Source organism: Prionailurus viverrinus, chromosome A3, assembly GCF_022837055.1.
Source record: "Prionailurus viverrinus isolate Anna chromosome A3, UM_Priviv_1.0, whole genome shotgun sequence".
Taxonomy (NCBI): Eukaryota; Metazoa; Chordata; class Mammalia; order Carnivora; family Felidae; genus Prionailurus; species Prionailurus viverrinus.
This window is the reverse complement of record NC_062563.1, coordinates 24,729,558-24,752,478: the sequence shown is the minus strand read 5'-3', so window position 1 is coordinate 24,752,478 and position 22,921 is coordinate 24,729,558. Positions and strand designations below refer to the sequence as shown.

The 22,921-nt window shown below is 36.7% G+C and overlaps 1 protein-coding gene across 5 annotated transcripts in view; it reads left to right on the top strand.

Moving 5' to 3' along the window:
- ITCH (itchy E3 ubiquitin protein ligase) overlaps positions 1 to 22,921 on the top strand; it is a 147,522-nt gene that overhangs the window by 63,024 nt on the left and 61,577 nt on the right. For 4 of the 5 annotated variants that reach the window (XM_047854672.1, XM_047854674.1, XM_047854675.1 and 1 more), the window contains 4 exons: positions 597 to 738; positions 4,565 to 4,689; positions 6,092 to 6,229; positions 15,912 to 15,957. In XM_047854672.1, coding sequence (XP_047710628.1) covers positions 597 to 738; positions 4,565 to 4,689; positions 6,092 to 6,229; positions 15,912 to 15,957 — 451 coding nt within the window. The remainder of the gene's footprint in view (positions 1 to 596; positions 739 to 4,564; positions 4,690 to 6,091; positions 6,230 to 15,911; positions 15,958 to 22,921) is intronic. The other variant, XM_047854676.1, reaches the window with a different exon arrangement.

Genomic DNA, 22,921 nt, shown 5'->3' with positions numbered 1-22,921 from the left:
AACTGCACTATTTACAGTTGAGAGCAATTATCTGGTACATGTTAGGGATTCAAATATTTGTTGACTGAGTTTGTTGATGTACTTTATAAAAAAAAAATTAGAGCACGTGAGTGAGGGCAGAAGGGGAGAGACAGAGAGAGAAAGAGAAGGAGAGAGAAAGAGAGAAAGAGAAAAAGAATATCCCAAGCAAGCTCCATGCTCAGCACAGAGCCCAATGCTGGGGTCATTTCCACGACCCTGGGATCATGACCTGATCTGAAATCAAGAGTCAGACGCTCAACTGACTGAGCCATCCAGATGCCCCTGATGGTGTATTTTTTAATTGACTTCAGAGTACTGAGACTATTGATACTGACATTGGGGAGTCTATTAATAGTAATTTGGGTGAATGATGTGGGGGAAGTCCTATGTTCATTTACTAGGATGGAAGGAAATACAAAGGTTATGAGTGAATAAAATTAGTAAGTATTTTAGACTAAAACTGCTTCTCTGAGTAAAAGTAATAATGTTCTATGTAACCTTTATGAAATTAAATGGATTTGAAGGATGAACTAACATCTCAAATATTTAAATATTTTCTCCTTTATTTTGCCTAGTCATTTCAGCAAAACTTAAAGAAAATAAAAAGAATTGGTTTGGACCAAGTCCTTATGTGGAAGTCACAGTTGATGGACAGTCAAAGAAGACAGAAAAATGCAACAATACGAACAGTCCCAAATGGAAGCAACCCCTTACAGTGTAGGTTTGAAAGTATTTTCTACAGTGTATTTAGTTTAATAAGTGAATAGCAGTGAAGCTTTAAAAGTTTCTCACTTGTTTTCTTTGCTCCTCTTCTCATGTTTTTGTTTTTCTTTCTCATCTATTCCTAGGACTCCTTTCTCTAGTCCCTTTTTTCTCTTTAGATATTTCTGTTTTTCCAATCTCTCCTTTACCTTCTCCAGTTTAATTGATGGTGGTATCATTATTGCTACTGAACAGCATCTGGAGAGCCCGTGGTTATGGGCCTAGAAAGATTCTTAACAGCTCTTTCCTTAAATTAGGGTTGAAGTACAGGGCTTTTAAAAATAATTTTTTTGGGGGCGCCTGGGTGGCGCAGTCGGTTAAGCGTCCGACTTCAGCCAGGTCACGATCTTGCAGTCCGGGAGTTCGAGCCCCGCGTCGGGCTCTGGGCTGATGGCTCAGAGCCTGGAGCCTGTTTCCGATTCTGTGTCTCCCTCTCTCTCTGCCCCTCCCCCGTTCATGCTCTGTCTCTCTCTGTCCCAAAAATAAATAAACGTTGAAAAAAAAAAAAAATTTAAAAATAATTTTTTTGGTGTGTGTTTGTCTTTTTCTTCTTTTTTTTCTTTCTCTTTCTCTTTCTCTTTCTCTTTCTCTTTCTCTTTCTTTCTCTTTTTCTCCGCCTCCTCCTCCTCCTGCTCCTGCTCCTGCTCCTGCTCCTGCTCCTGCTCCTCTTTGTTTCTTTTTCTTTTCAAGTAGGTTTCATGCCCAGCCTGGGGCCCAGCATGGGGCTTGACCTCATCACTGTGAAATCAAAACCTGAGCTGAGATTAAGAGTTGGATGCTTAACCAACTGAGCTACCCAGGCAGCCCTTGTTTTTGTGTTTTTAATTATGATGCCCACACAGAACCTACACAGGGGTTTTCTTCCTTTAAAAAAAAATTCTGTAACTCTGTTTTTATGTATGTATGTATGTATATATGTATGTTTATTTTTGAGAGCGAAAGAGAGAGAGCTAGCAGGGAAGGGGCAGAAAGAGAGGGAGACACAGAATCTGAAGCAGGCTTCAGGCTCCGAGCTGCCAGCACAGACCCCCACGCAGGGCTCGAACTCACAAGCCGTGAGATCATGACCTGAGCCTAAGTCAGACACTTAACCAACTGTGCCACCCAGGTGCCCTATAACTCTGTTTTTATACTTTACATAGCATGGTTATCTCTCTAGCTGTATACATATAGATCTAGCATACCTTATATAGTTTAATAATATCCCTTAATATGAATGGACTATCGTGTATTTTATTAGTTCCCTATAAATCAGTTGGTTTCTTGAAGTTTATTTATTTTTGAGACAGAGAAAGTACAAGTGGGGTTGGGGCAGAGAGAAGGAAAGAGTGAGAATCCCAAGCAGGCTCCATATTGTCAGCACGGAGCCTGATGCAGGGCTTGAACCCATGAACCGTGAGATCATGACCTAAGCTGAAGTCGGACCTTAACCTACTGAGCCACCCAGGTGCCCCTAATTAGTTGGTTTCTAATGTTGTGTTATTACGCAGCATTGCAATATATATATCCATGTGCCTGTCTATATGTTGGTGTTATTTATTTTTTTTAATTTTTAAAAAATGTTTATTTTGAGAGAGAGAGCAGGGAAGGGGCAGAGAGTGAGAATCCTAAGCAGGCTCTGCACTGTCAGCACAGAGCCCCAAATGGGGATTGAACTCACAAACTGTGAGATCATGACCTGAGCTGAAACCAAGAGTCATGCACTATATGTTGGTGTTTTTATCTGTAGGATGAATTCATAGAAGTAGCATATAGCTCACTTTTAACACTTATTACTGACAAATCACCACATGTTGGTACTGAGCACTCATTGAAGACAATTATAGATTAATTTCAGTGTTTTTACTAAAATGGAAGAGAGCATGATTTATCAACAAATGGATTTCAAGATAATATAGCATATTTAGTTTGGGGACCAAATGTATATTAAAATGTAGCTCAAAATATAACTGGTTGTCACCACATCAAATATACAAAAATTATTTTTATTACATAACATTTGGAATTCTTTTTTTTAATTTTTAAATTTTTTAAAACATTCTTTTTTTTCTTAAGTTTATTTTTAAGAGAGAGAGAGAGAATGAGTAGAGAGAGTGTGAGTGGGGCAGGGGCAGAGAAAGAGGGGGACAGAGGATCTGAAGCAGGCTCTTGACTGGCAGCTGAGAGCCCAGTGTGGGGCTTGAACTAGTGAACTGTGAGATCATGACCTGATCCAAAGGCAGACACTTAACCGACTGAGCCACGTAGGCGCCTCCTAACATTTGGAATTCTTGAATTTTCTTCCCTTAGAGAAATAAACCAGTGACTAAGGAAAAGTTTCATTTCTAAATGGTGAGATATTTGAAACTATAAGCTGTTCACACAGTACATACTGATGTGTATAGTATTTGATATGAACTCCTTAGTGGTTTAAAAGTTAAGAAAAAAGAAACTTCTCCTTGTAGCCTCTTAAGGTAATATTGTTGATCCAATATTATTGTTGATTATTGATGATGTTTTGGGGAACGCATAGCTCAAGTTCTGAATTTTTAAGTTGTAGCATATTGGTCTGCAATGTTTACATGGCTTCTGTTGTGGGCATTCTCTCTAGAATTGAATTAATTTAGATAAGACCATCTTTGAGAGTATACTTTATCCTCTTTCAAATGAAAGTAAAATTAATAATTCTTTACATTCCATCCCCATTTAGTTTGTTTAAACTTAAAATGGTGGTGAAAATATGATAATGAGGGTAATAGACATAGGTAGCCTTCTGAGAAAGAGTTTATTTGTCCCCCCAAATTTCATCACCTTTTAGAATGAAGTATAGAGAAATTCAAATATTTCTAGAATTTTTCTTTCATTTTCAATTTTTTAAAATGTTTTATTTATTTTTGAGAGAGAGAGACAGAAAGTGTACAAGTGGGGGAGGAACAGAGAGAGACAGAATCCAAAATAGGCTCCCAGTTCTGAGCTGTCCGCATAGAGCCCAACATGGGGCTCTAACCCACAAACCATGAGATCATGACCTGAGCTGAAGTTGGATGCTTACCTGACAGAGCCACCCAAGTGTCCCTAGAATTTTTCTTTATAGCATTGAACCATACCATGGCAGATAATAACAGTGTTCCTGTTTTTCTAATTGGTGACTTTGAGAACACTTTGTATGCAATTTAGTGCAAGTTCAGATTTCCCAAAATTTGTTTTGGAAATTACCATTACAGATAGTATTCTCCTCCTCCTCCTCCTCCTCCTCCTCCTCCTCCTCCTCCTCCTCCGTTTTCAGACCTTTGTTCAAATTACAGCCTGCCACTGACTAGCTGTGGGATGCTGGGCAACTTGCTTAATTAAGTTCTCTGAATAGTGGTTTCTATATCTGAAGATGCAGGTGGTAATTCCCATCTCTTAGGGTTGCCGTGAAGATGAAATGAAATCACCTCAGGCTCACTATACTACCTGACATAAAGTAAAGATTTAATTTATAAATTAATTTTTTATACTACTAAAGTAAGACAAGTTTTCTAACAGTTTGTAGCATGATGAGCAGTTTTACTTGTGTTGGTGATATATGCATGAAGTTGCCCCTATAGTTCAGCCACAAATGAAAATGACAATGTGAGCATGTAGCATTCAGATGTTTTCTGTAAGATTACAAAATAGGGGCAATATTGATTGTACAATAAACTGTAAGAGATACAGTCAGAAGATTTTAGACATTAAAATTTAATTGTAATTTATTTAGGATCCCACTGTGATATTTTAATGAAAATAATAATTTTTTTTAACCTTTCTTCACTTTTAGTATTGTCACCCCTGTGAGTAAATTACATTTTCGCGTGTGGAGTCATCAGACACTGAAATCTGATGTTTTGTTGGGAACTGCTGCATTAGATATCTTTGAAACCTTAAAGTCAAACAACATGAAACGTATGTATGTAAAAGTAACAGAAATTGTGTTAGGCTATTTGTTTTTCTGCAAGAAATACACGGGCAAGACGTGCAGAATGACTATGTTCACTATTTGTTTTTAAGTTTGCTTGGTTATAATATTAATGAGGAGAACAATCTTTAGCTTTTTTTTAAATGTATGTTTATTTATTTTGAGAGAGAAAGAGAGAACCAATGTGTGCATGCATGTGCACTTGCAAGCCTGAGTAGGGGAGGGGCAGAGAGAATCCAAGCAAGCTTTGCATTCTGAGCCCTTGAGCCCATGACCTGAGCTGAAATCAAAGGTCAGATGTTTAACTGAACCACCCGGGTGCCTCGAATTTTGAATTATTTAAAGCATTCTGAGCAACCTTGGTTTAGCCATTCATTTTTGACCCAATATTTTTTAGTAAATTTAGTAAATAGGTACTTATTAAAATATTATAACTCAATTATGGAAAACTAAAGAATATAGAGATGAAAAATGTAATCCTATTTCAAGGACATAAATGATTAATATTTTGACAGATTGTCTTTTCAAATGCTTTTTTTAAATTTCCTAATTTTAGATGGCTGTGGTTTTATTTGTATGTGTGTGTTTTATATATATATATATATATATATATATATATATATATATACACATATATATATGTGTATATATGCTCTACCCCCTTCATATATATATATATATATATGTGTATATATATATGAAGATATATAAAAAGTTGAAACATGCTTGTTTTGATTAATATATCATGATTTAAAAAAAAATTTTTTTTAATGTTTATTTTTGAGACAGAGAGAGACAGAGCATGAACGGGGGAGGGGCAGAGAGAGAGGGAGACACAGAATCGGAAGCAGGCTCCAGGCTCTGAGCCATCAGCCCAGAGCCCGACGCAGGGCTCGTACTCACGGACTGCGAGATCGTGACCTGAGCTGAAGTCGGACGCTTAACCGACTGAGCCACCCAGTGCCCCTAATATATCATGATTTTAAAACATAGATGTTTTTCTACCCCTTGACTATCTAAAACATACTTTCTAAATCTCATTTAGGATTTAAGAGATGCAGTCCATTCTTAAGTTATATGTTTTCACTCAGTAAAATTCAGGCATATATTGCTGAATAATCCCGCTGGCTTATTTTCTGCAAGGATGGAATGAATATAACAAATGAGATGATTGAGCTATTTAGTATTTTACATTATGGATATTAAACATTAACAAATTTTGTTGTTTTTTTAAATGTTTCAAAAGTCCTGAAACCTCAGAGAAGTATACTAAAAACAATTTATATACACAAAAATGTAAATTTTTTCTGACATTCATTGTTTTTAACAGTTAAGATGGCTTAAAGAAAAAAAAGTGACTCTTTGTTCTGTAATTATATTCTCTTACAGTTGAGGAAGTAGTTGTGACTTTACAGCTTGTAGGTGACAAAGAGCCAACAGAGACAATGGGAGACTTGTCAGTTTGTCTTGATGGGCTGCAGTTAGAGTCTGAAGTTGTTACCAATGGTGAAACTACATGTTCAGAAAGTAAGTAATCACCTTTTATATAGGCTCTTTAATGATTCTTCTAATGTTAGCCACCATAGATGCTGTATGTAATTATTGCTATTCTTTTTCACCTTAAAGAAATTATTTCTTTTTTAAAAAGAGACATTGATTATTTTAAACATTTTCCTTTTAGTGCATTGTTTCTATGAATAAAACATTTTTCTGTAAGTTGAAAAGTTGAAAATCAAAGTTGAATCACAGTTGATTCTGTGTAATGAATTGATTTGTAAACTATTTATTTTGTAGACCAATGATGATAGTTAATATGGCAAATGATGCCATACTCTCTCCATTGCCAATGGCAGACATAGTGTGTCTGTAGTAGTATCTAGTTGAGTTTAAATTTGACTTGAAATCCTTCTTAGTACTGTATCAGCCTACCAATACAAGCTGAAATCCATTTGCCATTCCTTTTCCATTTCTGTAGGCTACATTTACAGAGGTATCTTTGTGTTACAATAATGACAAAACCAATTCATTATACGTATACCAGCATAGCTTACAATTTATGACTCACTAGTTTTTGTTAAAGGAAATAATAAACATGAACTAATTGAAAGAAGTTCAGCACCCGGATTAGTGCCTATATAGCTAGCATGCTTAATGAAAGTACTTCTTAGTGGATTCCTTTTAGATTTCCATTACTTACAAATGTGCTAAGCAAATTTTCACTTGAAATGTCAATTTAAGAGTCCCCAAGACAAAGAGCAGATTAGTGGTTTTCTTGATTAGTCTGACAAAGTTCTTTTTGTTTACTTAGAAACTACATTATAAAACATTTTGCAGTCGTCAGATGCTATTCTTCTGTTTCTGCTTTGGAAGACTTCCTACTTCCTCTTTAACTCATAATCTTTTTTAATAGCAGGACCTTCAACACAGTCCTGGTGTATCTTCCAGATTGTTTCTTTGAGGTTAGTGAGGGTGGAGAGAAATTTCTGAAATGGTCATACTGCTTCAGAGTTGACAAGTTCATTTTAATTGACTACTATTCATAGGAACTCTGTAATAGTCAAATTTTTCCATAAATTGAAATACTAGAAAATAATACACAAGTTAAATTTCATTTTTATATTGCTCTACACTCTGCATTTATAGCTGCTTAAGTTTTTTACCCCCTACCAAGTTGAAACTGTTACCAATGAAAAATACTTAATAATTAACAAAGTATATCATTTTCATATTTTAAAGTAGAATCTAAATTGTATATTTATACTTACAACTTTATTGTTTATTGCCCACAAAAGTGAATATTTCTATGTTACCAGTTTTCCACTCAGGTAAGAAAATAATTGATAGAATTTAACATAATTATTTGAAGTAGAGATTTTAATTGGAAAGTCACACTGTATTTTAGGATTGGAGTTGCCAGATAAAATAGCTGCCATTTTTTTAATGCTTGCCATGTGCCAGCCACTATGGTGATGTGTTTACATATATACTCATTTAACCATCGTAGCTTTAGTAAGGCACAACCTGCATTTTGCATATAAGGAAATTGAAACTCTGATAATTGAAATAATAAGTCCAATATCACACCAATTAGTATGATGCAGAGTCAAGATTGAAATACAAATATTTGTTGATGTTTCCTATTCTTTCCAGTTGATTCACACTTAGAAACCGAGAAACTTTGAATCAAGTCATGAGTTGTAAGTGGACAAAATCTGGTCTAGTTCACAAGCATGCATGATGGGAACTACACTTAAATTGTTCTTTGGTTCCATTTCTGTAACTTTAATTATAAACCAGAAATGAAAATAAGAGTTTACCAGTAAAATTGAATTTCTAGGACCTGGCATAGGTTGGTTGGATAAGAACTGGGGAGGTAGGGGGGTGAGGGGGATTGCTTTTGTATTCGAATAATTTTCTACTGTTAAAGATTTTTAGATTATTCTTTTCCCCTGAGAATGTTAGAGGTTGTGTTTTGTTTTAAAATTTTTTTTTAAGATTTTGTTCTTAAGTAATCTCTATACCCAACGTGGGGCTCAAACTTACAACCCCGAGATCACACATGTTCTACTTACTGAGCCAGCCGGGCATCTCAGTCAAGTTTTTTTGTGGAAGAACATGTAGAATGGTTCTTAGAAGAAATTTGTTCTTGTAGACTTAAATATTTTTGGTTAATTTTTAAATAATGTTTATGAAAAGAAATCACTGAATTTTAGTATTAAAAGTCACCAAATAATAGCTTGCTATAAATGTAGATTTAGTGGGAATGTTGGATTTTCCTGATGAGACAGTATTATCTCTTTGGGTACTTAGAAATTTTTGGCTCATTGTTTTTGGTGGATAAATTTTTTTTAAATGACAGTTAAATAAATAAACGTTTTCCAAGTGAAACAAAATTTACTCAACGTGTTTGTTTTTTCTTCATGCTTATCTTCAGGCTTTATTTGAAAACTAGAGAGCTTTATATCCTCACCCCACCTTCCCAACCCCATGCTGGCTCAGAGAACAAGTTTAATATGCAACTGAGCATCTTAGTTGTAGTTGTCACATTTTCTTTGATATTCTTTCTTACTTCTCTGATTTAGAAAGTAACTTCATAATTTGTCCTGGTGTTTTCCTCTCTTTAAGTACAGAGTTGCCTTTTATGAATCTCTAGGAAGAATCCTTTATTTAATTAGTTACACAGATTTACTGCTTTAGCACTCAGATCTAAAGTCAGTCAACAAATTGAGTGTGGGCAGTTCATATCTGCAAGAACTTCCCATTCATCTGTTTTTACCTCTTGGGCTGCTGGTAGTGGTAGATCATTAGTTTAATACCTGTCTTCCTAAATATGACCTCCAGTAGGAAACACTGAAAAGCATTACTGTCAAAGACATTTTTCCTAAAGACAAATAAAAATCTATTTTACTTTTAAATTCATGATTATAAAGTAAGAACATATTCTTATAAAGATCTTTATTCTTTACCATGCATACTCTGGATGTATTTAAAATTAATTTGGAGATAGGTTTTGGCATATGTGACCTTTGGTTCTTAATATGTATGTTCCATTCCATTTTGACTGTATCTCATTCTTTCTTTCATTTGACTCTAGTTCTTTTGGTTCCTTTTAATTTTAATGTAAATCGCCATTTTATATGAATGTATCTATAATGTTTTCTTATCAGTGTAATAAACTCTAAGAAACTAGCTTAAATTTTTTGCTTTACCAAATATTACTTGAAATTACTGATCTCAACTGGATCTGGGTACCAACTAATTATTTTATGGAGATAAACTTATTTGACTTATCTTTATTTGAACATATCTTTGAATGTTTTTGTATATATGTTCAAATATTAACTAGTTTACCCTCCTCAAAAAGCCAGGAAAACTTTATTTCCACTAGTTCTACTTTAAAAATCCAAATATTAAGGCTGTAATATAGTCATTATTAGTTTAGAGTAAGACTTTGCTGAATTCTTCATCCATTTGTACAATTTACAAAGCATTTTGACTTATATTCTCATATATATTACATATATTCTTATATTTAACATGTGTAATACATAAACCAGCATAAATTATTCACCCATAACTGCCACACACCTTAGAAATTAGAGCATTAACAATCATTATATCCTCCTGTATTTTCCTCCCTAGAAATCTGTATCTTTCCCCTACAGATAATCACTACTCTAAATTTTGATCATTTCCTTGCTTAATCATTTTTTTTTTATCACCTGTGCATGTCCCTAAGCAGTCTATTACTTGCACTTTTTCTTGAGCTCTATGAAAATAGATTTTTGCCTTTTAAAATTTATCCATAGGGGGCGCCTGGGTGGCGCAGTCGGTTAAGCGTCCGACTTCAGCCAGGTCACGATGTCGCGGTCCGTGAGTTCGAGCCCCGCGTCGGGCTCTGGGCTGATGGCTCAGAGCCTGGAGCCTGTTTCCGATTCTGTGTCTCCCTCTCTCTCTGCCCCTCGCCCGTTCATGCCCTGTCTCTCTCTGTCCCAAAAATAAATAAACGTTGAAAAAAAAAAAATTAAAAAAAAAAATTTATCCATAGTACTTCTCTGTAATTCATTTATTTTTGTTGCTATATGATAATCTGTTAGGTGAATATACCACAGTTTATCCATTTTTATGTCAAAAGACAGTCTGATTTCTTTCCAGGTTTTGCCATTAAGAACATACAGTCATAATTGAATATTTTTGCGTTTAGTCATTTATATGTCTCCTGGTACAGTTTTTTTTTTTTTTTTTTTAATAAAATTTTTTTTTTTTTTCAACATTTATTTATTTTTGGGACAGAGAGAGACAGAGCATGAACGGGGGAGGGGCAGAGAGAGAGGGAGACACAGAATCGGAAACAGGCTCCAGGCTCTGAGCCATCAGCCCAGAGCCTGATGCGGGGCTCGAACTCACGGGCCGCGAGATCGTGACCTGGCTGAAGTCGGACGCTTAACCGACTGCGCCACCCAGGCGCCCCATGTCTCCTGGTACAGTTTGAAGAGTCTATGTGGGATATATACTTGAGAATGGAATTTCTCCTATATATTGATATGTGCACGTTCAGTTTTACAACATTTATTGTTTCTCAAATATGTCCCTTTTTTGTTGTGATTCTTTTGAGGTACAATTTACATAACATACAACTAACCTTACAAAGTATACAATTCAGTGGCATTTAGTATATACATAATGATAGTATCTACCACCTCTGATTTCAAAACATTTTCATCACCCCAGAAAAACAAACCATTGTCCATTATATAATCACTCCCCAATTCCCCACCCCCAACCCTTGGTAATCTCTAATATGCTTTTTGCTTTAGGGATTTGCCTATTCTGTATATATCATAAAAAAGGAATCATATAGTACATGACCTTTTGTGTCTGGATTCTTGGCATATTGTTTTCGAGGTTTATCAAAGTTGAAGCATGTATCAGTACTTCCTTTTTTGTGGCTGAATAACATTCCACTGTATGATTCTGCCACAATTTGTTTATGCATTCATCTACTGGTGGACACATGACTTACTTTCCCACCTTTTGGTTATTAATGAATCATAAATAATGCTGCTACAAACATTTGTGTGCAAGTTTCTTTGTGCACATGTTTTTAATTTATCTTGGGTATATTTCTAGGAATGCAATTGCTGGAGCTTATTTGATAATTTCTTGTTTTTTCTTGTTCTTTTTCTTTTGATAAGTTTTTTTAATATTCTCCATTTGAAAATTTCAATATCAAACAAAAAAGGAAAATTCCAGTATCAGAGATCTTTGGTAATATAATTTTATTTTTTATTTTTATTTAAAAAATTTTTTTAATGTTTATTTTTGAGAGAGAGACACACATATAGAGCGTGAGCAGGGAAGAGGCAAAGAGATGAAGACACAGAATCCAAAGCTGACTCCAGGCTCTGAGCTGTCAGCAGAGAGCCTGATGTGGAAAATGAATCCACAAGCCGTGAGGTTATGACCTGAGCCAAAGTCGGATGCTTCGCTGACTAAGTCACCCAGAAGCCCCCGGGGATATATTTTTATGTCTGTCCTTCATTGAGACTTGTTTTCTTATGTGTTTGCTGCTCTTTGATTGCCAGTTTATTTTTAATCATAGTCTGTGGGAATTTTAGGGGCCTAAATTGGGGATTAATTGTCTAAGAGAAAGTTTCTTTTGCTTCTGCTAGTGTAGGGTGTGCCACATACCTAGAAACACCTCATCTCCTTTCAAGTCCCTAGCCTAATGTGGCTATCTCTGGTTCAGTTCTTTCACTTGGTGCTAACCCAAGCCTTCTTTTCTGATTCATCTCAGAGCTGATAATAGCCATCAGGATAACCTTTTTTTTTTTTTTTTTTTTCAAATTTGCTTACTTCACCTTGTTCCTGCTCTAGTATCAGTTCACTTGTTTGTTTTGCTTTGAGATTGCTAGGCACCAGGAAATAGAACAGTGTGTTAAATTGCTTCATCTACCAGTTAGTTATTTTATGGCAGAGAACCCCTTTTGAGTAGTTCACTGAATAGAAGAGATCTTTGTAGATCTTCCAAAGTGTCCTATGGGTAAAATGTGTGCATTTAGAAATCTGATCATTTTTTCTTGCGGAAATTGGCAGTAGGAATACTTCTAAAGAACAATACATTTATAAAATGCAAACTTTAAGATCACTGTTCTCTTCTTGGACATTCATTGTGTAAGTATCAGATATTTTGTGCCTTTTTTAAAAACTATTCTCTGGAAGTACAGAATTAGGTCTGTATAATTTATGCCATTGAGGCACCTGGGTGGCTCAGTTGGTTACGTGTCCAATTTCAGCTCAGGTCATGATCTCTCAGTTTGTGAGTTTGAGCCCCATGTTGGACTCTGTGCTGACAGCTCAGAATCTGGAGCCTGCTTCAGATTCCATGTCTCCCTCTCTCTCTGCCCCTCCCCCACTCTCACTCTGTCTCTCTCCCTCTCAAAAAATGAATAAACATTTAAAAAAATTTCATAGTTATGACCTCACCTCTGTATTGAGTGGATGAAAATGGCCTTTGTACTTCTAAATGAAATGTAATTTTGAGAAACAGTAATAGCTAATATTTATGGAGTGCTTATGTGCTGAGCACTGTTCTAAATCTTTACGTGTAATCCTCACAACTATTCTGTGAAGTAGGTATCATTATTGTCCCCATTTTATAAGTGGTAAAAGGCACAGGAAAGGCAAGTGTACTTTTCTGAAGTCACAATGTTAGTACATGATGAAGCTACAATATAAAGTCAGGCAGTTTGGCCTCAGAGTCTGTGATTAAATACTGTGCTTTTTGTAATAAATGAAAAAGTTTAGAAGTGTCACTTATTGGTAGATTTAAATGGAATGTTCCAGATTTTTTTTTTAAGTTTATTTATTTATTTTGAGAGAGAGCATGAGAGCGTGAGCATGTGCATGCTGGGCAGGAGAGATGGAGAATCCCAAGCAGGCTTTGTGCTGTCAGCACAGAGCCCAGTGCAGGGCTCGATTTCACAAACCATGGTATCATGACCTGAGCCCAAACCAAGAGTTGGATGCTTAACCAACTGAGCCACTCTGATGCACTGGTTTTCTTAATTTTTGAGAAAAGTGGGATACTAATTGGTTAATTTTAGTAACTTGTGCTGGATTTTTAAATTTCATTTCCTGATTTCATTTATGTCTCATCAGCTATTTGAGGCAATATATTCCATATAAAAATAATTCTTGTAGGGGCTTCTGGGTAGCTCAGCCAGTTAAGCGTCTGACTTTGGCTCAGGTCATGATCTCGTGGTTAGTGGAATCGAGCCCCGCATCAGGCTCTGTGCTGACAGCTCAGGGTCTGGAGCCTGCTTCATATTCTGTCTCCTGGTCTCTCAGCCCCTTCCCTGCTCACGCTCTATCGCGCGCACTCTCTCTCTCTCTCTTTCTCTCTTTTGTTTCTTTCTCTCTCTCCCAAAATAAATAAACATTAAAAAATTAAAAATTCTTGTAAAACTGAAATGTACTCTTTTCAGGGGTGCCTGTGTGGCTGTCAGTTAAACGTTCGACTCTTGATTTCAGCTCAGGTCATGCTCAGCTTAGGTCATGATCTCACAGTTGGTGGGATTGAGCCCCACAAGTCAGGCTCTGCACTGATAGCATGGAACCTGCTTGGGATTCTCTCTCTCCCTCTCTTTCTCTACCGCTTCCCCACTTGTGCTCTTTCTCTCTTTCAAAAATAAACATTAAAAAATTTTTTTTAGGGACTCCTGGGTGGCTCAGTCAGCTAAGTGGCCGACTTTGGCTCAGGTCCTGATCTCACAGCTCATGGGTTTGAGCCATTTTTAACAGCTTTATTGAGATTTATATTTCATAAAACTCACTCATTGCAAATATCCAGTTTAATAATTCTTAGTAATTTAACTGAGTGACCCAACCATTACTCTAAATCAGGATTAGAACATTTTCATCCCCCTGGTAAGATCCTCTTATTTACAGGAAATTCTGTTCCCACCTCTAGCCCTAGGCAACCACTAATCTATTTTGTTTCCAAAAATTTGTGTTTTCTGGACATTTCATATAAATGGGAATGGTACAATGTGTGTGGTCTTTTGTGTCAGACTTCTTTTACTTATTAGCACAGGGTTTTTCGGGCTCATCCATGACATAGCACGATTCAATTATTTGTTCCTTTTTATTATTGATAGTTTTCCATTGCATACGTATACCATATTGTCTGGTTATCCACTTGTACTTTCTTATTTTTGGTAAGCTTTTTGTTTTAATTGAAGGATTGTTGACACACAAAGTTACATTAGTTTCAGGTGTACAACCTATTGATTGGACAAATCTATATATTATGCTGTGCTCACTGCAAGTATAGCTACAGTCAGTCACCAAACAACACTATTAAAATATTATTGACTATATTCCTTATGCTGTACCTTTTATACCCCCTACTTTTTTTAATGTAATATTTTTAGACAAGATGATATTCCTGGCAACCTTGCTGAGTATGGTATAGTGTAGTGGTGATTCAGCATTTTTTAAATGAAATTAATCTATTAATTATGGTTTGGAGTAATGTAGTGATGATTTCACTGTTTAAAACTATGTATTTGGGGACTTAAAAAAAATTTTTTTTTTACATTTATTTATTTTTGAGAAACAGTGAGACAAAGTGTGAGTGGGAGATGGGCAGAGAGAGGAGACACAGAATCTGAAGCAGGCTCCAGGCTCTGAGCAAGCGGTCAGCACAGAGCCTGATGTGGAGCTCGAACCCACGAACTGTGAGATCATGAACTGAGCTGAAGTCGGATGCTCAACCAACTGAGCCACCCAGGCGCCCCAGGGCCTTTTTTTTTTTTAATGTTTATTTTTGAGAGTCAGAGAGAGAGAGACAGACAGAGCATGAGTGGGGGAAGGGCAGAGAGAGAGGGAGACACAGAAGCAGGCTCCGGGCTTTGAGCTGTCAACACAGAGCCCAATGTAGGGCTTGAACCCATGAACCATGAGATCATGACCTGAGCTAAAGTCAGATGCTTAACTGACTGAGCCACCCAGACGCCCTAGGGACTATTTATTATTCTTTAACTAACTTAAAATAGACTGATAAACTTGAGTTCTTGTTTCTGCATTTTACAGTATTTCCTTCTCTGTCTGCTATTTTTGCTGCAATCAGTGTGCCTACCGTCTAATGTTTTTATAGTGCACAGACCCTTACTGAATCCTCAGGTTATTTTGCATGAATGAAATTTGAAGAAAGTGTGAAATTTGTGGCATTAATTTGCCACTTGAGATTAGTTGGTACCTTTCCTTTTCTTGAAGTTATTTGCCAGGCCCTTGCATAAGAGAGATGTTACTGGTTTTTCTGTTTTCAGAATCTGTTTTATTCCTTATCCTGCTGGTTATCAGTATTTTGTGTGAGGTATTTGGAATATAAAAGATGGCTAAAATATTAGATTTGAATTAGAACCAAGCAAATATATATTTTAAAAGACAGAAGTAGGACATCAGTAATAATACCTTGACTAATTAGCATCTCCTAGACCTAAAAAGCATTTGTGCAAAATTTTGGTAAACATTTTTTAATTTCAATCATATGAACATTTTATCACATTTTTCCTTTAAATATCATGTTGGAATTTAAGTTATAGTGTGTTCTACAAGATTTAATAAAATGCTTTGCCTGTTTAGGAAAAAGGTGAAAATCACTTTTTGAAACTCATTTTCTGTGTAAATTTTATTGATGTTCAAGGTGCTTCACAGAATGATGATGGCTCTAGACCGAAGGATGAAGCAAGGTAAGATTTCACTTGTTCACCAAAGAATATAAGAAGAGACCAGGGAGAATAAATAACCATTTTAGTCAGAACTTTAGTTTGACTAAAGCAAAAGCTTAGACTGATACAAGAATAAAGAAATGTCAGAAAATTTAGGGTTCACAAATGTCCATCTACGGATGAATGGATAAAGAAGATGTGGTATATATATACAATGGAGTGTTACTCGGCAACCAAAAAGAATGAAATCTTGCCATTTGCAACTACGTGGATGGAACTAGAGGGTATTTATGCAAAGCGAAATTAGTCAGAGAAAGATGAATATCCTATGACATCACTCATATGAGGACTTTAAGACACAGAACACATGAACACAAGGGAAGGGAAGCAATATAAAAACAGGGAGGGGGACAAAACAGAAGAGACTCTTAAATATGGAGAACAAACAGAGGGTTACTGGAGGGGTTGTGGGAGGGGGGTGGGCTAAATGGGTAAGGGGCACTAAGGAATCTACTGAAATCATTGTTGCACTATATGCTAACTAATTTGGATGTAAATTAAAAAAAAAAAAAAATTCAGGACTCATTGGCACCTGGCTGGCTCAGTTGGTGGAGCATACAACTCTTGATCGTGGGGTTGTGAGTTTGAGCCCATGTTGGGTATAGAGATTACTTAGATAATAAAATCTTTAAAAAGAAATTTAGGGCTCAAGGTAAGAAAGGAAATATTTATGAATGTTTCAAAATACTTAGCTTATTTGACTGCAGTTCTTTGGAGTAGCCCAGGGATACCCAAATTGCTAATATTTCCTTCAGCTTATTGAAAGTGAATATATATGCACTTTTTCAAAGGCAAGGAGTTCAGAATCCCAGGGCCATCACTGGACTGTTAAATTTTTTTTTTCTGGAAAAGCTGGGTTATAAGCTCTGGGTATATGGGAAGGTCGTCACCATCTATGGTATCTTCTGAGCCTTTGTTGAAAGGAGCAGTAATTTGTACCAGTTGTTCACTCTAACCCTAGATCCAGCACTTTTTTTTTTTTAAGTTTATTTCTTTTAGTTATCTCTATACCCAGTGTGGGGCTCAGACTCACAATCCTGAGATCAAGAGTCGTATACTCTTCTGACTGAGGTAGCCAGGTGCCAGTGGATTCACCACTTTCATGGGCTTGTCTGCCTTGACATCTAGGGCCTAAAAAGTGTTGAATGCCTTGAGTGTTAACTGATTTAAACATTTAGGTGTTTAGTGTTATGCTAGAAAACTGATAATGGGAGATAAATTTAGAAAAGGAGATGTTCCTAGTCTTAAGGCAGTAAGTAACATATCTTAGAGAGTTACAAAATCCCATTGGATTCCTCCTTTTTCCCAAACTGAGTAAACAGTGGGTAGGAAGATGATGAACCACAGAAGTAATGATCAGAAGAGGAGAAGTGTAGAAGTATCACAGAACATAAGGGAAAATACCCTTAAAGATGGGGTATTAACGTGTTAGGTGGTGGCAGGAGAGGAGAGGTGGAGTAAGTAGAACAAAATGTTAATGGTTGTTGAAACTGAGTTGATAGGGAATTTGTGCTACTAGTTTGTCTACTTTTGTGATTTATGGGAAATTTTATAATAAAGTTAAAAAAAGACAACTCACCAAGATCTTTGGGAAAATTAAAGTGTGTAAAGCTATTCTCTTTTATCTAATAGAGATCTCCTTTCAGAGTCACTCCTGTGACAAAAACTCATCTCTTATACTAATCTCTGAAGAGGTGGAATATTAAGGACTAGTAACATCTTGTCCACAGAATAATAACTGCTTTTATTTCTCAGTATGATTAAAAAGCAATAGAAAAGAAATATACATATCTCTGTAGACGGGGAGACAACTCTAGCCTCTTGTGCCTCCCCTTAGTTTTATGTTTAATTAGAGTTTTGAATTCCTGAAATTTTCTCCATAATGTTTTAATATTTCAGTTTGTGTTCATCAGGTAACTCCTATTTTATATAATAAACCCATATTTTTCCATTAATAAGTGAGAATGTCATAGAATTTTGTATGCTCATTGAAAGGTTCAGTTAAGGGGCGCCTGGGTGGCTCAGTTGGCTGACTCTTGATTTCAGCTCAGGTCATGATCTCACGGTTTATGGGATCAAATCCTGCCTTGTTGCGCTCCATGCTGACAGTATTGAACCTGTTTGGGATTTTCTCTCCCTCTCTCTCTTCTCTCCCTCTCTTCTCTCCCTCTCTCCCTTCCTTTCCCTCCCTCCCTCTCTCTCTTGCTCTCTCAAAATAAATACAATTTAAAAACAAGAAAGGTTCATTTAAGTCACTCTTTCTTTTTACAAATCTCATTATTTTTAATTTTTCTATTTTTTTTTTTTAAGTACTCTCTATACCCAACGTGGGGCTCAAACTTAGAATCCCAAGATCAAGAGTTGCATGCTCTACTGACTGAGCTAGCTAGTTACTCCTACAAGTCTCATTCTTAAAGTGCTTTATGAAACCACTCTAGTCAACTGTAAATGTCTTACAAAGGCATTCCTGGAACCCTAGCTTCATGCCATTTATTTAATAAATGCTTCTACCCAAGTGAAGTAGTAATCTGAGGAATAGTGTCTTTTAGGTTTCTGAGACTGCCAGAATAATCTTTAAGCATGTCTTTTGTGTTAAGTATGAATTCCTTTATGTTAGCTTTTACTCCAGAGAGTGTATCTCTGAGATGATGGGTTTGAAAAGCATTTTGTAAACTGTCAAATGCTGTTAAATGTTACTGCACAATGATCATGGCCATGACTGGCTTTTTCCCTTTGCTTTTATTTGCTTACTTCATAACTATAAGACTAAAAAGCAGGGCAGTATATACCCAGTGAACAAGGGGTTTGTGCCCCTCCCCTCCAATTTCTTGCCCAGTTATCATTTTAGGAAGATACTAAACAACTTTAGGTTACATTACCTTTTTGTCCTAATTCAGGCCCTATTGTATACTGTGAATATAGTCTTGTTAGTCTGCTTTCCTCTGTAGCATGTCTGGATGTCCTATATTATTCAACATTGTCTTCTGTCATTTTTATGAAGTTCAAGATGATTGGCACCTAGTATTTAAGATTTTGTTGTTAGAAGTACTTTATTGGCTGTTAGGACCTTACTGTATTAGCATCTTGGTTCTCCAGGGTTCTTTATCCTGTCCATAAACATCTGGGCTTATGTATAAGTTAGATATATATGCATGGTGAGATAAGCAGAGGTTTATAAGAATGTGGAGCAGAGGAACAAAGCCATAGTAGCATGCAATTAGTAGCTAATTCCTTTTAAAGATAATGGAGGTGGTGAGTTCACACTGACAATTCTATACAGTGTATAGGTTTCCACATTTTCAAAATCCATTTCAAGTTTTAGTTTCACACCCATTTACTAAAAGAACTAAAATAAACCAGCAGTGCTCTTTTAGTATGGCTATGTTTCTCAAACTTCAGAGTGTATCAGAATCACTTGGAAGACTTGTTCAACCACAGATTACGGTCTTATCTCCAGTTCCCAATTTGTTAGGTCTACGTTTGGGCCTACGATTTGCACTTCTCAGAAGTTTCCAGGTGATGCCTATAGTGTTAGACCACGCCATACACTTTGAGAAACACTATGGTTAGACTTACAGGTATTTCTTAGATTACAACAAACTGTTTTGGGAAATTTTTTCAGTTATGTAATGAAGTCTATTTCTTGAAAATCTAGGCTTACAGAATTGTCATTCTGCCTTAATCTCATACTCTTTTACTTCAGAACTAGTTTGAATTTTGTTTCTTCTCGAACTGTTTTTATTACTAGAAAATAATACATGATGGTTTTAAAAAATGTAAATCAGGGGGCGCCTGGGTGGCTCATTCAGTTGAGCGTCCGACTTCAGCTCAGGTCATGATCTCACAGTCTGTGAGTTCGAGCCCCGCGTTGGGCTCTGTGCTGATAGCTCAGAGCCTGGAGCCTGCTTCAGATTCTGTGTCTCCCTCTCTCTTTGCCCCTCCCCTGCTCATGCTCTGTCTCTCTCTGTCTCAAAAATAAATAAAATCTAAAAAAAAAAATGTAAATCAGTATATAAACCAAAATTATATAAGCTTCATGGAAGAAATAGCATTTGACCTAAGACCATAAAGCATAGTTGTAATTTGGTTTTGCATGCCTTGGGAAATTGGACAGGGGAAGGGGTTCTAGGTGGAAGGAAGAAAAACAGTTATAGAGATGGGGAACAACATAGGGTGTGTTGTTAGAAATCTTCACTCACAGTGTCTAGCTAAAAATAGGGCAATTGAAAGGGGAAAATGGTAGGTGGTGAATTTGAGAGTAGAATCCATTAGTTAATATTTATTGTCTCTTCTATGTCAGGCAGTATGAGCATGTTTCCTGTCATTTCACTTAATCTTAAACACTTTTGTGAGGTAGGTAGGTATGGATCATTTTTATGGGTGATAAGAAAACTAAGCCTAAGAAAGGGAAAGGAACTTGCCTGAGTTAATAGTGTAGTGGCACAGTTGAACCTGCAATTGCCTTACCTTCAGAGCCTGAACTCATAATTGTCATGCTTTACTGCGACCTAAAGTGTTAGTTATTTTTAGTGTTACATACGTTGGGGCCAGATGGAGGTTTTGGTTTGTAAATATAGGTATCCCTCATTTTGTGCTTTGCAGATATTTTGATATTTTTTTTTTTTTAAACCTAAAGGTTTGTGGGAACCTTGCATTGAGCAAATCTGCCAGTGCCATTATTTTTTTTTTAATTTTTTTTTAACGTTTGTTTATTTTTGAGACAGAGAGAGACAGAGCATGAACAGGGGAGGGGCAGAGAGAGAGGGAGACACAGAATCGGAAACAGGCTCCAGGCTCTGAGCTGTCAGCACAGAGCCCGACGCGGGGCTCGAACTCACGGACCATGAGATCATGACCTGAGCCGAAGTCGGACGCTCAACCGACCGAGCCACCCAGGCGCCCCAATGTGCCATTAACATTCACTTGTGTCTCTCTCACATTTTGGTAATTCTTGCTCTGTTTCAAACTTTGTCATTATTATGTTTGTAATGGTAATCTGTGGTCAGTGATCTTTGATGTTACTATTGTAATTGTTTGGGGGCACCAAAGACTCTGCCCATATACAACAGTGAACTTAATTGATAAATATTGTGGGTGTTTTAACTGGTCCACTGATAGGCTGTTCCCCATCCCTCTCCTTGGGCCTCCTTGTTCCCTGAGTCACAACCATTAGGCCAGTTAATAACCCTACAGTGGTCTTTAAGTGCTCAACTGAAAGGAAGAATAGCATGTCTCTCACTTGAAATGAAAAGCTAGAAATGATTAATCTTAGTGAGGAAAGCATGTTGAGAGCCTAGATAGGCCAGAAGCTAGGCTTCTTGTGCCAAACAGCTAGCCAAGTTGTGAGTGCAAAGGAAAAGTTCTTGAAATTAAAAGTGCTATTTCAGTGAACATACAAATGGTAAGAAAGCAAAACAGACTTAATGTTGATATGGAGACTGTTTCAGTGGTCTGGATAGATCAAACCAGCTACAACATTCCCTTAAGCCAAAACCTAATCCAGAGCAAGACTGTAATTCTCTTCAATTCTGTGAAGGCTGAGAGAGGTGAGGAAACTGCAGAAGAAAAGTTTGAAGCCAGTAGTGGTTGGTTCATGAGGTTTAAGGAAGGAAACAATCTCCGTTTACATAAAAGTACAAGATGAAACAGCAAGTTATCAAGAAGATGTAGCTAATTAATGAAGGTGGCTACACTAAACAACAGATTTTCAGTGTAGATGAAACAGCCTTATATTGGAAGAAGATGCCATCTAAGACTTACATAGCTGGAGAGGAGAAGGTTAATGCCTGGCTTCAAAGGATAGGCTGACTGGCTTGCTAAGGCCTATTGCAGCTGCTGACTTTAAGTTGAAGCCAGTGCTCAGTGACCATTCCAGAAATCCTAGGGCCCTTAAGAATTATGCTAAATCTACTCTGCCTGTGCTCTGTAAATAGAACAACAAAGCCTGGATGATAGCACATCTGTTTACAAGGTTTATTGAATATTTTAAGCCCCCTGTTGAGACTTACTACTCAGAAAAAAGATTCTTGGAAATGTTACTGCTAATTGGCAATGCGTCTGGTCACCTAGAGCTCTGATGCTGATGTGTAACAAGGTTAAGGTTTTCATGCCTGCTAATACAGCATCCATTCTGCAGCCCATGGATCAAGGGATAATTTTGTCTCTCAAGCTTTATTATTTAAGAAATACATTTCTTAAGGCTATGATTGCTGTAGGTAGTGATTTCTCTCATGGATCTGGGCAAAGTAATAACTTTCTGGAAAGGATTAACCATTCTAGATGCCATTAAGAGCATTTGTGATTCATGGGAGGAGGTCACAATATCAACATTATCAGGAGTTGGAAAAAAAATTTTTCCAGTTCTCATGGATGACTTTGAGGGGTTTGAGACTTCAGTGGAGGAAGTAATTGCAGATGTGGCAAAAATGGCGAGAGCCAGAATTAGTGGAATCTGAAGATATGACTGAATTGCTGCAATCTCATGTCAAAACTTAAATGGATGAGGAGTTGTTTCTTATGGATGAGTTCAAGAAAGGGGTTTCTTAGGATCAAATCTATTCCTAGTAAAGAAGCTGTGCAGATTGTCGAAATGACAAAAAGGATTTGGAATATTACACAAACTCAATTGATTAAACAGCAGCAGGTTTTAGGAGAATGGACTCCAATTTTGAAAGAAGTTCTACTTCAGTAAAATGCTATCAAACAGCATTGCTACAGAGAAGTCTTTTCTGAAAGGAGGAATCAATTGTTGTGGCTGACTTCATAGTTTTCTTAAGAAATTGCCACAGCCACCCCAACCTTCAGCAACCACCACCGCCCTGATCCGTCGGCAACCATCAATATCAAGGCAAGACCCTCCACTAGCAAGGAGATTAAGACTTGAATCACATTCAGTGTGGATGATGGGTAGGATTTTTTTAGTAAC